Raw genomic sequence first — 18202 nt, 5'->3', positions numbered from 1 at the left:
CTTATTCCTGTCTATTCTTAGGTGTTTTCCAAAGAGCACACAGGAAATGGTGACACCAGGATTTGTCCCCAAGTCACTCATTCCAAAGCCCACGCTCTTAACCACATTTCTTGGCTCCAGGATGCTGCCAAGCATTTTCTTGGAAGTTAAATATACATATACTCATATGTGATTACTTCTGGTTTTCTTCATGATTCCTCATTAGCACGAATGCTTTCCCTTTCTAGTGTCTATGTAGCTCATGGATAAAATCTATGATAGGCTGGTCATTGAGACAGCCAGTGTGAATGAGATCTCTCAGGGGTCATCTGCTTTTCTGGGCCATGGCCTCGGGAGAATAATTAGTGCACTAGAGTTGAATTGCCTCTACACATTGTGCCTTCATTCAGTATCAACAGCCAGCAGTTATCCCTCCTTTCTTTCCTGCCACTGTTGGCCTGCTCTTTGCAACAGTGGAATTCTCTGAAATCTGCTCCCTCTCCCCCTATCCCCCACCCTGTTCTCACTCAACCAGTGCTGAGCTAGAAAGAAAGAAAAAGTCAGAGCCTGATGAAATAAAGTCCACGTGGAATCCTCCCATGCTTAGGGTACTGTTACATGAATGGGAGAGTTCTAGAGCTGGAAAGGAGGCTGAGCTGCTAGTCTGTCCCTGCTCCATCTCTATACTCATAGATAGTTTCATAGACAATCTTGACTGCCTCAGGGCCACCCAGAGACAGTCTCTGGATGAGGATGAGGGTAGACGGAGAAGCCGATGGGAGTTGCTCTGGGAATAGAGCCGGCAGTTATTCCCACAGGATGTGCTGTGTGTGCCCTCACGGCGGGTAATCGAAAGGGCATAGGAAAAGGTCATCCAGGCCCCCTGTTTCTCCTTCAGGGCTCTGTACTTTCCATACATGCTTCTGTGGCTGCACTTTTACATCATTTTGTAATTGTACACATTAGGTATCTTTCTCTGGACTGTTTTTCTTCAAATTAGTGTTTTTCTAACTGCACAGCTTGATGCATTGCACATTTGTGGATCAAGATATCAACTCAATGGATTGTAATCTGCATTTTTTATTCAATAAAAAAGAATAGAACAATCTAGATCAGAGTTTATTGCATACAGCAAGGTAAAACAGCACAACCCACTTGCACATACATACAATTTAAATGTTTTTCTTATTATGCTTCACAATCAAAAGAATGTGAAAGCTATGGCTGTGGGAACTGGAAGGCTGAACTAGCTCTGACTCTTTTTTGCATCCTCAACACTTGGCACCTGTATAAGCCCTACATATAGATATAGCAGGCACTTGCTAAAGGTTGGGAGGGTGGTCAGAGTGGGCCTGATAACAATCATTCAGAAAGCAACACTACTTCGAGTCATTGGTCCCTCCTTCCAACTATTGCCCTTAAGCCAAAAGCTACATTTCGGCAATTTCACAGGGGACAGAAGATAGCAGCCCAATCAGTCAACTCCAGTGACCCTCAAAGGAGGCCCTGACCTACCTTTCCAGCAGCTACTCAGCAAGACAAAGCTGGTCGTTGTTTCATCATTACGTAATCCTAAAGAAGCAGCAGCCTACCCGCTCCCACCTCACCCACTGCCTCGATGTGATGTGCGTAGGGGAGACAGAAGCCTGCCTCCACCTCTGTCAAAGAAATCTGATGCTCTCTTCTCTTTTCCACAATGGTAGGGTGGAAATCTATTTCTTCCAACTTCTTTGTCTCTCTGGAGAACAGAAGCAAAGAGGCTTCTTATTTCGTAGTGTGAGAAATTAAAGTGGCTGAGAGAAGAAATGTCCTAATGGAGTGGTCAGATAGGAGGGTAAGTGATGCCAGCAGGGATCTGGGGCTTTCTTTGCCATTTAACATCTTTGTGTTTTAATTTTATTTTGTAAATAACAAACAGCTATCTCTTTTATACATCCCTTCTTCACGCCACCTAGTAGATGCTGCATAACAGCACTCACTTCGTTCTGCCGTCTGTATTTGTTTACAAGAGGCAATGGAGACTAGCGGTAACACTGGTGTAGTCAGACAAGGCTAGAACCCGAGCACCGTCACTTACTAGCTATGTGACCCTGGGCGTGTCACTTAACCTCTTTGTGCCTAACTTTACTCTTCTATAAAATGGGGATGACAATAGCTCCTACTTTAAAGGGCCGTCACAATAATTAAATGATGAACGTATATAAGCACTAAGAACAGTGTCTGACCAATCGTAAATGCTCTATTAGTACTTGCTATTATTAGTTTTATGAGTTTGTGATCCTTGCTAGACCATGACTTCTGAGATCTCGGTATCCCTGTACTTAGCCATTGCTCAGGCATTTGGTGCACACAGCCTAATTGTTGGGTGAACAAGTGAATTAAATAGAACAGAATAGACACATCACCCCCAAAGAAGTCACAAGCATTTCATATTTCACTATTGATTTGCTCTTGCCAGAAAGACATGGAGTTCTGAGTGCTCTTCCATGGGTGTACCTGTGGGAAGCCATGTTTATAAGGCTGTGATGTGTTTTTCCAGACCCCCTTTTTCTTCTCTGGAGTCTAACTTATTGATCTCCTCAGTCTTGAGGAACATAGATGATCCCTGCTGGGACAAACAGTAGGGGGCCAGGGAAAAATCTGTACATGTACCATGGCAAGATGGTTCAAGGGGACAGAGGCCAGCAGGAGCAGACGTGGCCATCCAGAGTAAAGACACAGAAGCCTGAAACAACCCAGGCCCAGCTCCGCCGAGAGCAGTTTAGCAGTGCAGTCCCCATGTGCTGCGAGACGACAAGGGCTTGCTCCCCAGGGGCGTGCTGGGGCTCCTCAAGTGGTCTCAGCACTGTGGGGAAATGGAAGTCCCCATTCCAGACCCTGGAAAGTGGCTCGCAGACTCAATCTTATTTATGTACATTTCTGCAGGCAGAGAAAGTTAAGAAAAAGGCCTTTGTGTCTACGATTCTCTGCTTCAGACAAACCTCATTTGCCTCATACTGCAACTTGTTAAAACTACTTTCTTTGCAGTTTTTTAGCTTGTTTTCCTGTAGAAATCAGATTGTCCAGAGAAGTCTTTGATTCCCACCTGTTCTGGTCATCTGTTGCTACATAAGAAGTCATCCCAGACATTGGCTTAAAATAATACTGATAATTCATTTTGCTCATGAATCTGCACTCTAGGCAGAATTCAACAGGAAGGATTTGCCTCAAAGTTGGCACATTCACATGGTCAGCACGTTGATGCTGGGCATCAGCTGGTAGCCCAGCCAGGCCTGTGGGTTGGGGCCTCAGTTCCTCTCCACATGTGCCCCTCCATGTTGCCCTAACTTTCTTGCAGAATGGCAGCTGCGTTCCAAAGGCAAGCATCCTGAAAAAGCAGGCCAAGTCTATTGAAGTCACATAGCATCACTTCCACAGTGATCTGTCTGTTGAGGCAGTCACAAATGCCCTCCCAGTTTCAAGTGGCAAGAACATACACTCTTCCTCTTGAAAAGAGACCAAGAACATAAGAAGCAGGAAATATTACCATGGCCACTTTTGGAAAATACAATCTGCACTCCTCAGTACATGTTTGGCTGCCCAGCCCGGCAAGGGCAGCGTTTGGCTGATCCTAGGATTTTTCCCTCCAATCTACAGGATGGAAAAATCCTTCATGCTTCTGACCTGGTTTCAAAACAAGAGAGCCCAGAAAGCTTTGATAATGAAAGGACTGCTTGCTGTTTGCCCATAATGTTTTTTAATAAGATAATCTAAAAAAATTACTTTGTGGGTGATTAACTGAGCTGCAGAACTTTCCTCTCCTAAGTTTGCTCTGTCAAACTCTTTAAGGTAAACCAGACAAGCTGGGGAAAAAAGCAAGTATCCCACTAGATCGTTCTTCCTGCAGTTCTTAGAAAGTGTTTCAAGTCAATTTGAGACACCTCTCCACTAGAGGATAGACTTGTGGTTAGCCACATAACCCTGTCAGCTTCAAAGAGTGGAGCCCAGCAGGGACAAACAACACCGGCTGAACCTCACATTCTTCAAGCAGCCAGATCTTCTCTCCCAAATTCTTGTGCATGGAGCACCTTGAGCTCCTTAGAGGAAAGCTTGATAGTGATCTAATAAATCAAAACATGCCTTACCCCTCTCACTCGAAAGTTAATTTAATTTAAAACTAGCATGTCTAATAGGCAGCACTTTTAAAGTGCATTTCTGGAATTTGTGGTTTGGATTTCAGTCTCTGAAAATAATATATTTTATATCTACTCCATGTGTTTGGACCTCAACTTGTTTTGACTAAAAGACATGATTTGTCAAGATGTTTTCTCTGCTGGAATTGGCATAAGGAGGGTGGCTTTTATATAATGAAACTGCATGAGGCCCTTTTACCTCCTTTTATGTGTGCTTTTTAAAAAGTTTGTTGTTGTTGTACCATTTTTTTATGTGGCCGTGCTAAATTGGAAAAAATAAGAGATTTATGAAAAAAAGATTCAAAGAAGACCCAATGCTTGCCTCTGGGCCCATTATTTGACTTAACATGAGAGCTCCATTGCCTTAGGTGGCAACAGAAAAAGTCCCAGAAGAAAAGATGGAATAACTACTCAGACAGGCCCTTGAGTGGTAGTGAGGGGGTAATAGTTGAAACTCAGTTGCAATTAAGATGATAACAAATTGTGATAACTTAAAGGATAATTTATGATGAGGACCAAGGGGTGTTGCAGAGAACCCAAGGATAACAATGCAGTGGGCCTCAAGAAGAACTGGGACTAAAAACTGGAAAGCCATCAGGAAACTACACAGTTCTGTGACCCTCACTCTGCCCAGCAATGCTGGGAACAGTGCCCAGTATATTGTAGGTGCTCAATAAATATCAGTTGAATGAATGGCTGAGTAGCTATGCCACAACTTTTGGATCTTCGTAAGAGCCCAGCTTTGACTGAGCTTCATTTATCTTAGGTCATCTCACTTCCCAGGGAAGAGTCTCTAGTTGGCCCAGTCTGGGTCAGGGTCTCCTTCTGGGACCCATCAGTGGTGGCTGGGGGTAGGATTACATTGTAACTCCATGGCTGCCTGGAGCCCACTCTATGACCATGTGGATGGGGAGACTGTTGGCTTCTGGGTTGGATAGACACCTGCAGAGGCATCTACAGTAGGCGTAAAGAATGCTTTGGGAGAAAGGGCAAAAACGATGGGCTCTGGGTGACTTTTGATGTTGGATCCTTGGACAGTGAGAGCTGGACCTGCCTTGGAGGTCATTTAGTCCAGTGCCCCATTCATATAAGAAAAACAGGACTCAGAGAGGTGAACTATTGGTGTAGCTCCGGTATACTTCATGGCATTTCTGACGAGAGGAAAACATGTCATAATTTGTTGATTAAATGAGTACAAGTCCTGGAATGCCTCTTTGCAACACTATTTATAACCATTGTTTATATTTTCTTCTTAATTACGCTCCATACTATGAGGTAGGGTTTGATTTTTTCTAACATTAGCTAAATATGATCCATAAGTTCTAGTGAGATAGATTTTGGTACAAATCATTAAACAAAACCCACAAGATTTTGGCAGTCTGTGTACTGTGTCTGATAGTGAGCAGTCATTGAGAACCTCTTTTGTACTAGTCACTGCTGTCTATAGAGACAAACTAGACACCCTGCCTGCCATGGCATAGCTTATACCATGTAGCTTACAGTTTGCTAAGGAAATGGACAGAAGAAGCAAGGCCTGCAGGGAGGAGAGACAAGGGGGTGGCAAACAGGATGAGAGCACAGAGAAGGAGCGGGTGAGTCAGAAAGCCAGAGAAAGCTTCCTAGAGGAGTTGATTTGGTCAGACCAGCGGGAGTTAGATACAAAGTGATGAAATGTCATGGTACATTGGGGGATTCAGGAAGTTCCAAATGGCTGGAGCCAAGGGTGGCATGTAGAGAGTAGAAGAATACAGAGACAGAGATAAGCAGAAGCTAGATCACCAGTGGCTGGGGGTTTGAAATTTGACCAAAACAATGAGATGCCATTTTATAAAAAGTCTCCTGGCAGCAGTGAGAGAGGTAGAAATGAGGGCCAGACTGGCACCAGGGTTGGGAGGGAAGGTGAAAAGGTGAGAGCCGAGTTCAAGTAGGACTGCAGGAGTGAGGGGCTGGGACGAATGCTGGTGGCTTCCACAGGACTGGGTATTGACTGGATGTGGCAGTGAACAAGAGGAGGTGGTCTAGAGTCTTCCGCTTGGCCTGGGATGGCTGCATGGACAGTGTGAACTCTGTTTCTGATTGGGAAGCAGGAATGGAGAAGAAGGTAACTTCATTTTAGACTTGTTGAATTTACAGGCCTGTGAGACAGATTTGTAGCTCAGCAGAGCCTGGGCCAGCAGTAGCAGTGGGGCCACTGGCATGTGTGAGGCATTGAGCTGGGGCCAGGATAGGGTCACCCAGGGAAGGGGTTTGGGAGAAGAGTGGGTCCCGGAGGCCAGAGCAGTCCAGAACTCAGTGTGTAATGGAGCAAGTGGAGCAGGAGGGCCCTCCAAGGAAAGTCCAGGGAGAGAAAGTAAGAGGGCTTAGAAAGCAGAGAAGTTTCAGGAAAGAGGAGAGCACCAACTGCAGCAGAAGCGGCAGGGTCAGGCTGAACAACAGAGTGTCTCTGGCAGTATGGAGCCTTGTGCAATGTGATTGAGTGAGTGAATCCCACAAGGAACTATTAATCACGTAATGTTTCTGAACAACTAAAAGCACAGCATTTTAAGAGATGAAAGCTAGTAAAAATGCTTTTAGCTTGAAGAATTTGTTTATAATGGCAATGTGTGGAATGCAAGGTAGAACTGTTGCAGTTCTGCAATGAGATAGACTTAGATTTCAATCTCAACCTACAGCTTCCTGGTTCAGTGACTTTGGACAAGTTATTTCACCTTTGTAAGCCTCAGTGTCACAATCTGTAAAATGGGGCTTCTCCTACTTCACAGATTCCAAGGACGGCATAAAGTAATGCTTGCCCCTCCCCTGCTTGATTCTCCTCCACGGCACTTACCACCGTCCTTCCTTACCAGTTTACTTACTATTTTATTTATTGTCATTCTCCCCCAACTAAAATATAAGCTCTGAGACAGCAGAGATTCTTCTCTGGTTCACTGCTCAATTCCTGATGCCTAGAGCAGCATCTGGCCCATAGAAGTTGCTCAGTAGATATTTGTTGAATGGACAAATAAATGAATAAAATGCACAGCCTAAGACATGAAGTGTTCGGAGACTGTGTGAAACGCTATTATTAATTCCTGTTGGGAGAAAAGCTATTAGCAAAGACCATTGTCGAAGTCAGTATAGGTGTTTGCAGTGCCTGGTGCTCTTTAAGGCCAAGGCTCCTGTTGCACTTTCTCCCTGATACAAGGCCCTGCCCACTGTTGGAGAATGGGGGACCTGACCTTTGCATGTTCTAGGGACAAGTGAATCACAGATGAAGAGAAACTGGGTGAAAGAGAAGTAAGTACATGTAAGAAGAATTGGCAACAGGATTCCCAGAACTCCTGGAGAGCTCCATAGAAGCCAGAAGCAGCAGAAATCCTTCTCTTGACAACCCCAGTGATAGGAGTCAGTCAGGACATCAAAGAGCTCTCCCAGGGGCCCACATCTGCAGAGAGGGTCCAAGCAGCTTCTGCTGCAAAGGCTGGGATGGGATGGTAGAACAAAACTGTATTCTCTGACCAGAACTGATGTGTTAAAATCACAGCCAGCAAAGGTTTAGAAAATGAAAAAAAATGAAAAGTTAACTTGCTTTATTAATCTGTGCATTTGCAATGGCAATAATGATGCTTAAACCTTTCATCTTCAAAGTGCCTTCTACCACGAACTGAGGTACAAACAGGGCTCAGCCACACATGATAAGGAATGTGTTATTCTAATGGACAGGACTGAAAGGACTCCACTTCCCACCAGCCTGCTGACTTGACACGCTCTAAAAAGAAAGTCTGGTATCAAAACATAAATCTAAACAGAAATAAATCTAAACAAAATAGCAAACACCAACATGCATTAATTGGACCCATTTGTTTGTACCAAAACCAACATTCTCTCCACTCCTCGTCCTCAGGGTATTGCTCTTGTTATTGCTGTTCATTTCTTTCTTTCTTTCTTTTTCTCTTTTCATCTTTCAGTATGTCCTTCCAAGATTCTCACAATGTACTTCAGATTCCAGACTCTCTTATGGAAAGCATATGTCTTTGGAAATATATTGTACCACATTGAAGTTCTGGAGCCAGTTGTATTTCTGTCCCAGGATTAAGTAAGGAACAACAATTGTTTGTAGGGCTGGAAGGAACCTCGGGGTTAGTTACTCAGCCAGAAGAACCACACGGAAAGCAAAGGGAGAATTTCTGAAAGATCTCAAAGAGAAGAAGGCCATATCCTGCTAACCTGTGCATCTGGTTCATTCATTCATTTATCTGTTTTATTCATGTGACATTTACTGAAGGTTTACCATGTACTAGGTACTATGCTCAGCACCAAAAATACCAAGATTGATATGCTCAGTCCCTGCCCTCCAGAAGCTTACAGTCTGAGAGAGGAGCAGGCCGTTCTATCAGGGCAGCAGTCCAATTTAACAAGGCCATGACAAAGGAGCCTATCAGATCCCATCATGGGGCAGCAGTGCGGAGATGGCTAGGAAGACCTGTTCAGAGGAGGGAATGCTTTTAAAGGAGAATAGGAGGGAGGGAGATAAAGAGGAAGGTGTGGGTACTTTACACAGAGGAAACTATAAATGCTACATAAAACAATATGACACAGATGATGCTGAAACTAATAACTGGAATGTCATGGGCGTACACAGTGGCCAAAACCCACTGGCGTGGTCCCTACCAGTGCATAAGGGCTACAGATCTTTCCTACAATATGGAAAATCTCCAGGAAATATAGTTGAGTGAAAAAAATCAAAGTACGATGTAGAGTGTTAGAAGTTAAGATGGTTGTTACCTTGGGGAGATTGTGAGAGGAGGGGGCAAGAGAGGGTGCCAGAGTGCTAGATTTCTGTTTCTTGAACTGGGAACTGGTCACACAGGTTTGTTTTATTTGTAAAAATAAATCAAGTTGTATATTTATGAAAAGTGCACTTTTCAGTGCCTATATTCAAAAACATGTCACATGTTTAACAAAATGTTCAAAAAAACAAAAACCATGAATTCAGGCATGGCACAAGTCACTGTGAGTGGCTCTAGCAAATAGCGTATATGGAGATGAACATAGAGATGTAGACCAAAGCCACATTATGAGAGCCTTGTATACTGAATTGAAAGTTTGGCCTTTGTCCTCCGAGCTTTGAGACTCTATGCAGAGAGTCTGAGCAGGTGATGGAGCTGAGAGGTGTTTAAGAGAGTCACCTCCAGAGTTTGGCCCCTGGCTCCACAACTTAGTTACTGTGTGCAAACTTCAATCTCTTCATCTGAAAAACATACTAATAATTGTGACTGCCTTCAAAGATATTTTGTGAATTAAATAAGATAATGTACAAAAAATATTTAGCATAGTACTCACTTTATTCAATAATAAATATTTGTATTTTAGAAAGCTTACTAGGCAGAATGAGAACAGATGGGGGATGGCCAGACCCAGGACAGGGAGACAGATCAGAAGTCTACAGCAGTAACGCAGTGAAGAAGTAACGGGCAGGGGGAATTGAAGGGGTATCAGTAACTCTGAGTGACAGAGTTAATAGAACTTGATCTGGGAGATGAAAGAGACAGCAAAGTCTAAGGTGACCTGCATGTGTCTGGCTCAGCTGACTGTGAAGGTGGCGATGCTGTCAGAAATTCCAGAGACGGAATAGATTTGGGGGGAAGATCATGCATCTAATTTGAAACCTTTTGAGTTTAGGAATCCTGAGAGACATCCAAGTGGTGAGGTCCACAGGAGCTCAATAGAGGTGTTTGTCTAAAGACGTAGATTAGGAAGCATATCAAAGATTGCTGAGGGCATATGAGAAGATGAGGGCTGGGGTGCTGAGTGAGAAGAAAAACAGCGGAGCCCTAGGTAACAGACGTGTGAGGGAGGGCCAAGAAAGGGACCTATGAATGCGTCTGAGAAGAAAGAAAGGTAGAAGAAACAACCAAGAGAGTGCCATCATGGTAGCCAAGAAGCGTGTCATCGACTGTGACAAATGCCACCAAAACATCTGGTTAGATGAAGACAAAGAAGTGACTATTGACTTTCAATAAGGCAGCCAATGGTGACATTGGGGAGAGCAATTCCAGGGGAATAACGGGACCACAGCAGGGTTGCTGTGGATTGGAAGAAGGCAGACAGCACGTGCAGTCAAGGGGAAGGAGAGACACAGAGCAGGATGCTGGAGGGGGACCAGGAGTCTGGGGTCTTTTTCTAAAGATGAAGGAGTCTTGTAACTTTTTCCAGAACTCACCACCTCCCATTCTGAAAACCTTTAGATCTTCTCCCCACTCTCTCTGTCCTCTTTCTTTCCTCCCTTCCTCCTTCCTTCCTTCTTTCCTTCCTCCCTCCCTTCCTCCCTCCCTTCCCACTGTGCATTTCCTCTCCAGAATCCAAGGGGTAACTTACATAACTTGGAATACTTAATGTATTATGCTTTTAAGTGCTTTCAAAACAAGATGTTGAGAAGTGGGTATATTCAGGCAAGGGAGCCAGAACCCAGTTGAGAAAGGAGACGGGGCAGGACTGAGAAGAAGGGCTCCCTCTGGGCCAGCTGCCCTACCCTGCTGCTCTTAGGACTGTCCGTGACCCACGATGGCTTGTGCCTTAGTGAGTGTGAGGGAACACATTCATCCTTTACCCCTCTCCTTGCTGGGGGTGAAGCCTTTTCTCCCACCTTCTGGCTTCAGCGGCCCTGCGAGCAGCTGGCAGCAGCCTTCCTGCACTGACTCTATGTGGCCGTGTCCTGGCTGGGCCTCCGGCTGCTGCACCCAGCTGGTGATTGCTTGTCTCCTGAATTTGGCTTGCACCATTTCTCCTCTGGCTTCCAGATAGGGCTCAAAACATACTGTTTGCAGGACCCCTCTTGTCCCTGTAAGTGTCCCCATCACTGTTTATTGGTCATTTTGCATTTCCTGAGAGGCTACTGCAAGTCACTCTCATATTAATATAAATAATAACACTTTGCCTCACCGGTGATAAGGAATCAGGAGGAATTTACCACAATGTCTAGTGTAGGTTCCATACAGCGTCAGTCCCCATCTAAGGGTGGCTCGAAGAAGCTAAGGGCTTTATGTTTGTGCTAGACCATAAGCTCCTTTAGCAAGGGGGGCGGGGCTGGTCTCTTACATCTTTGCACACCCCTCTACCACATTCTGCCTAGAGCTTTATTCATTAATTCTGCAGACATTTATTGATTTATTGAACACCTAGTGTGTGTCAGGAATGGCGCTAGGTAAGCTGGGAATTCAGCAGTGAACCATGCAGACGAGGTCCCTACCCTCATGGAGGAGACAGCCAACAAGGAAATGAATATGATAACCACAGGCTGTGGAAACGCTTTGAAGGAATTGAACAGAGCCATGCAGCAAAGAAGGGGACACGTTTATGCTGAGACCTGAAGAACAACACAGAAGGAATAGGTTGTCCCTTAGCCTTCTCTTCTTTTTTAGTAGCTTCTGCTCCTTTAACTTTTCTTTCAATAAAATCTTTATTTAAAAGGATATAATAATGTGACATGTTATGCATTTTCCTGGTCAATGAGTTCACAAACCACCAGCACGTCTCATCACTAATAAATCATAATCTCTCTCAGAGTTGTTTCTCTCACCTGCTTTATGAGGGTGGCAGCCTGGGCCCCCGTGGAGGTGGAATGAAGGCTGCGCCCAGCTGCACAGCGCCCTGCGCCAGCCCCATATGTCCTGACACTGGTGGTGTTTTGTTTTGCAGGTGAGCCGGCCTCATCCCAGCGACCACCCCCTCCTGATCCTCTTTGTGGTAGGTGGGGTCACGGTCTCTGAAGCCAAAATGGTCAAGGACCTTGCGGCATCCCTGAAGCCAGGAACCCAGGTACTAAGTCCTCGGTGATATGAACAAGAGTCCAGAGGCAGGAGTGGGAAAGGCGGGCAAGGGCCCTTCACTCAGGGGTGCCCGTGCTCCTCTCCTGGCCGGCCTCCCCTTCTCCATCCTGGCTTTCTTCTCTCCACCTGCTGCTGCCAGTGGTGTCACATTCTCCTTCTGCAGCCAGACCCAGCCAGCACCCCTGCAGTGCCTTTGTTCCTGTGGTAGAGGACTGGATCATTTCGGTGAAGTCCGTCAGGACAGGTTAAATTCACCAAGCAAATGAGCTCTGAATGGAAACTGTTATTTGCAAAATACACTGCTCTGCAAGTGGGTGTGGTGGGAGTGGGAGGCAGAGAGGGGAGAGCTCTGCTTTTAGGTCCTTTTCTACTTCTGGGCTTCAAGGGCTAAGACACTATTATCCCTGTCTTTGATTCCTTAAGGGCATATATTCTCTGGTGTCCAGTCAGTGCTTAATTACTCAAGAGTTCTCACTGCCTTCCAGGCTCCAGTTAATTGAAGGATGACTCCATGGACCTCCTCCCAACTATGGCAGTTAGAGGACAGGGCTGGAGGAGTTTGGAAAGGAGCATTGTCAAGACAATGACTGGTGTACTAGCTCTATCCTCTATACCTCCTGCCAGGTCCCATCCCATTCCCCAAACAAGAAAGCGACCCTGTGGCCCAGTGGTTAAGAACACAGACATTTTGATTTTGTAAGCCTGAGTTCCAGACCTACCTCTGCCTTTGACTAGCCAGGTGATCCAGGAAAGAAAAGTTTTCTTTTAGGAAACTTTAGTTTTCTAATATAGGAAACATAACCAAGGTGGCTGTGAATCTTAAATCAGACAAGGTTTGAGAACATTGTTCTTAGCACAGTGCCTGGCTCGTAACCCCCAATAAATGGTGGCTACAGTTATTATCAGCAGTTTTTGAGCAGTCGCTGCCCTGCTCTGTGGGAGGGTTTGAGGCTCATGGCATGAGACAGCAGGAGCCCAAGGACAGAAAGAACCTTTGGGAACAGGAGAGCCCCTGCCTCTGGAAGCTCTGATCTGGCCAGCGAAGCAGAGCATATAATTCAGTTAGATTTTAAATCCTTGCCTTAATGGATTCCCCAAAACAGACCCTGAGACAGGGACACAAGAGCAGGTAGTTTACTTGGCAGATGATCCCAAAAAACAAAAGTGAGGGAATCAGAAAAGAGAGACAGCAAGGGGAGAAAAGGCAGAAAAGGGTGCACTGGTGAGCTGATCACTTCTGTGGGCAACTGCGGCTCAGTCTGGTCTTCCTGGGGGCCTCTGAGGAGCCAGGTATTGCATGCCTCAGAATTGTCATGCCAGAGGACAGGGAGTCTGGGACATCTTTCCCTCGTTGCTCATCCCCCTGGTTGAGACTTGCCTCTGGGGACATTATCTTCCCAGCACTTGGAAGTAGACCTTTGTGCCACCTCTGCGTGCAGCTGAGCAGCTTGTGGTTTGCAGAAAGCAAATCAGAGAAGCAGTGCTTCAGGTGGGACGCTGGCTACCACAGGGGACTGTCCCCCACAGCTGCACAGAAACCAGGTGGGTGGAGGGCGGTGGATTCCAGCCCAGTCCTGGCTGCCTGAGTGGTGCTTTTGCCCTTGTCCCCCGCCTCCACCACTGCTGTACATGTTGTTGCAGCCAGCCACAGGAGCCCCCGTTCTCACCTTCTCCTCCAGGCCCTTCCCACATCCCTTCTGGTATCTGGAATCCATACTGTGCATGCAGCACTGGACTGCTTGCTGACTGCTTCATAACTGCTGGCCTGGTCTCCTCAACAGAACAGGAATTCCTTCAGGACAAAGACTAGGGCTTCCCAAGTCTGGGCCCATGGCAGAAGCTCAGTAAACCTTGCGGTGTGATGGATTTATTGATTCCAAGAGAACTGGCTTGGTGGGGCAGTCTGTGTTGTTAGAGTGGCTGGGCTACCAGGCTAATTCAAGAAAACCCAGTTCCCGTTAGTCTCCACACACTCAGCTGAGGAAGGGGACCTGGGTGTCTAGAGAGCTACAGCAACTTCTTGAGCAGGGAGTGACCAGCCATTGGCTATGACTATTTCTGCTGTTCCTATCACCTATTATGGTCATAGCTGGGAAATTTCTGATAAATTGGTAAATTCTGCCTCATTTAACACTCTGTCAGCAGTGTTAAGGATCTGTTTAATTAATGAATGTTTGCCTTTTTGAGCAACACTTTTTTTTTATCAGAAAAAACACCTCTCACTGCCCCTAACATGGTGAACCAATTCTTAGCTCTTCAGAACAGCTATGCATTGTAACAGCCTGACAGACGTGTTAATCCCCACTCAAAAAGGATAAAATGCTGACGTTTTCAAAGCCCTGTGACCTGAGTTTGACAACAGAGACCCAGAATCTGCACTGGCTTTGCTGCAATCTGACCCTGTGCTCAGTCATCTGCAGAGAGAGCTTCTCAAAGAATTTTGGGCTTAAGGAGCAGTCCTGACTACTTGTCCTTTGTGCAAAAAGCTCCCCTGAAGAGTTAACAGGCCCTAGGAAGATTCCAAAGGCAGCAAGGAAAACAGGAGGTGTTATTTATCAGTGTCCCTCACCTCCAAGTTTCTGAAAGGAGGTGGATTACCTGGATGTTTACTGGAGTCACACCTGCTGAGAGGGATCTCCCTTTCTTAGACCTCAACAGACACACAGCTGCTCTGGCCTGGCAGTTAACTCTGCATATCTCAGCTTCCTGCTTTTAGAAGTTTAGTGGAAATCAAGCTTTCCTGTCCGAGCCATCCATGAAATGACCTGCTGACTCGTTCCATTACCTGCTTAGTCTCACTGTTGGAGAACACATGTGACTAATTGAAGGGGAGAGGTTCTATGAAATCTATGCATCAAGAGACCATCAAAGTCTCATTTGGCAACCAGGAGAGTACTCTGACTTGATCATCAGTGTAAACAGCGATGATATATGTTGCTAATACTCCCATCCAGCCTGTACTTAACCGTCTCCAGGAGTGAGACTCTGCCCCTCCTGCTGCAGCCTGCTCGAGTCATGGCGGCCTTCACTCTCAGGTCTGTCTGCTCTCTAGGAAGCCTGAATCTGCCTCTTCAGAGATCTCGCTCATCAGTGCCAGTTCTAGCTCTTGGTCCACACAGAACTTAAAAGCAAACGAGGCTCATCCCTCCTCCACATGGCAGTTCTGCAGACATGGAGAGAGCCCTCATGTCTTCCCTAGGTCTTCTCTTCCTTAAACTGATTATCTTCAGTTCCTATGGCTGCTCCATTCCCACCCTGTGATGTGGATTTCAGTACCCTGGAGATTGTGGTGGCCCTCTCAGCCGTTTGTCTCCCTCTCTCACACTCAGTTGGAACAGAAAGCCATACCCTTGGTGTGGACCAGTCAGTGCGGAGGGGATTGGGGCCACCTTCTCCACATCCTTACCATGTCCTACAAGGCCCCAGGCTGACCCCTACCTACCTTTGGGGCTTCTCTTCCTCCCATTCATCTATTGCTTCTTCCCCCAGCCTTTGCACTTTTTGACTATTGTACCCCAGCACCTCAAACAGGGTCTGCCCCTTAGTGGGTGTTCATGAATGTTCATTGGATGTCCAGTACTGAACCCAGAAACTTTACTTGCATTATTGCAGTCACACAAATGACACCTATTGATTCAAACTGAGATTATGGACAGGGGAAACCACTTTGTCCTTTTATCTATTGCTGTTAGAACAACCAATCATCTCTATTAAATTGGATTAACTGATCATTCAACAAACATTTACTGAGCATCTGCTCTGTGCCAAGCACTATTCTTTGTGCTGAGGACAGAGCAGTGGGCAAGCTAGACATGTTCCTTCTTTCATGGAACTTACATTCTACCAGGGAGTGATTGACAATAAACACGGAAACCCCAGCTCATGATAAGTGTACACAGGAAAGAGAGAGATGCTGTGGTGGGAAAAACCAGAAGGAAGAGCTTTCTTTAGAAGGCACAAGCTCCTCATGGAGGAGAAGACTTTGGACCTGAGATTTGAAATGCATTCAGGGATCAGCTATTCAGAGGAAACTGATAGAATTGTTTGAGATACTTCCAGAAATGAACTATCTTTTACAAAAAGTGATAGCATGAAACACAGGAAACCAGAAACCATATTCCCACCTGCTAGTCCTGTAGGTCTCTTATACTCTGAAATGGGTATGTTTGCTCTGCTCTCACTGCCTGTGGTTGTTAGAAGATGTGCTGAAGGGAGAACATGGGCAAGCTGGAGAATGCCCTCTTTCCTGACTACAAAGATGGCATCAAGGAGGACAGCTCCCCTACCCCACACAACCACAAACACAATGTGGGAGACTTTCCAGGCTTCCCCTCCCTCTGACACACGTATGCCCAATGCTAGGCTCTGTCTCCTCATTCACTTGCTGCTGGTATGGGGCTCCATGGCCAGCTGACCCCTGTAGCTGGATGGTGGCCGAGAGGCCAGCAGAAGCCTATGATTGGGAGCAGAAAATAACAGGGAGGAACCCTCCCAGAAAATACAGGGAAAGGCCAGCTCGGGAAGAAGAGGAGGGCCAAGCGGGCACACTGGGTCTGCATCTGCTGCTTTTCATAGATGGGCACATGCGTGCTGTCCACCCACACTTTCACGTGGTTCTGCATTTCTGGAGTTGAATATTTAGTAAGAACATTTTTTTTAAAAGGAGTTGATCCAGAAATATGCTCATACACATACAATTTTGCACGCAACTTTAGTAGTTCAAGGATACCTAAATCCTGGCTCTAAAACCTGCCTCCAGGTTATTCTAAAATTGATGGGAAACCCCAGGGAAAAGAGTCGAGTGACCTTAGCAAAAAAAGACAACAGAAGAAACAAAAGTAAAAAGATGATCTGAAATCTCACACTTCCAGTTCTGCAGGAGAGCCTTATAAACACAGCACCCCGACCTCAGGCAATGTGAGAGGTTCTTGAGGAGTGTTCCAGTAAGGCCAGTCCACTGTCCCACTGGTTTAATCACGCCAGCCTTGTATGTTTAACACAGGTGTGTGAGTTTAACACAGGCACGTGAGCAAGTGGGGGTGGATAGTGTCTCAGATATGATATGTGCTCAAAGAACAGTTCTACAAATGGATGAATATACACATTGGTACCTGTGCATATGTGGGCTACTTATGGGAAGACTCTCCCAAGTTTAAAAGAAAAAGGGAGAAAAAAATTTACTCCCTGCCCCTTTTGATTCTGCATGTTGGAAATCAGAGAGCTGGAATCTAAATCCCAGGCTTCCCCGCTTCCTCTGTGTTCAGCAGATGTAGAACAGGAAGATGCTGGCACCTACAAATTACAGCAGTGGCCTGGGGAAGTGGAAAGCCAGTGGGCTGGGTCCCTCCCAGGCTGGGATGCTTGTGCAGAGTCAGGGTAGGCCTGAGAACAGAGACTGAACAGTCCCCCTCCAGCTGGAGGAGAGCGCCAGCCTGGGGCCCTGAAGCTGCTGTCAACTTGGTGCATGGCTCTTGGGAACCCTGGTGTCCTCCGCCACATCTCAGTCAGCCAGCATATGTCTTTGATGTCAGATTTCTGCTTTGTCCCAGAGGCCTGTTTTTGACAACTGAGCTACATCTTCAAATACTCCAGCACAGAGCAGCCTGCAGTTAGCAACATTTGGTGACACCTCAATCACAGTTACTCTGCAGCAGAATTCAGGCTGTTTGAAAAAATTTTTAGTCTCCCTTAAATACCCTGTTTCTCATGTTTGGGTGTAAAATCTATCTGCAGTCAAGACAAGACTCTCCTCGCCAGTTGTTCCTGTGGGAGGTGCTCTGGACTGCTGGGGGCTGCGGATTGTATGGTGGGTGGGCTGCGCTGTGGGCACTACTGGGTACCCTGGCACACCTCGGGCTTGAGCAGGAGGCTCATCAGCACTGCAGGGCCGCACTTGGCTGGTGGTGGGTAAAGGTGGGCGGCTCAGAGCTGAAGGGTCGGGATTCAAGTCAGCTGACACCTGAAGGACATCCAGGCCGAGCTGGGGAGAAGGAAAAGGCAACCAAAAAAGAATGAGAAGGAGAGAGAGAGGGAGAGAAAGGACAAGAAAGGATGAAGACACTGAAAAGTGGAGTGAGAGGAGCAGAAAACGCAGAGCAGAGGGGCGTCTGGTAGGCGAGGACTGAATACCGTCTGCGGGGATCTTCATCAGTGCCCTCAGCTGCCTGAGAAAAGGCCGCTTCTCTGGAAGGGATTCTCTAATGCTTAATTTGCCTCCATCACATGCTTGATGACTGTCTTTTA

General features: G+C 46.3%; 1 protein-coding gene across 2 annotated transcripts in view; it reads left to right on the top strand.

Moving 5' to 3' along the window:
* The window catches only part of SCFD2 (sec1 family domain containing 2), a 425850-nt gene that overhangs the window by 402992 nt on the left and 4656 nt on the right, over window positions 1-18202 (top strand). Inside the window, exons 8-9 of one of the 2 annotated variants that reach the window (XM_063108340.1) lie at window positions 11829-11948; window positions 13639-13759. In XM_063108340.1, the coding sequence (XP_062964410.1) occupies window positions 11829-11948; window positions 13639-13716 (198 nt within the window). In that variant the 3' untranslated portion in view covers window positions 13717-13759. Of the gene's footprint in view, window positions 1-11828; window positions 11949-13638; window positions 13760-18202 lie in introns of those variants that run through there. The other variant, XM_063108339.1, reaches the window with a different exon arrangement.

The sequence above is a fragment of the Cynocephalus volans genome, chromosome 9, assembly GCF_027409185.1.
Source record: "Cynocephalus volans isolate mCynVol1 chromosome 9, mCynVol1.pri, whole genome shotgun sequence".
In the NCBI taxonomy this organism is placed as follows: Eukaryota; Metazoa; Chordata; class Mammalia; order Dermoptera; family Cynocephalidae; genus Cynocephalus; species Cynocephalus volans.
The sequence above is the reverse complement of the archived record's forward strand: the minus strand, read 5'-3'. Positions and strand labels throughout refer to the sequence as shown.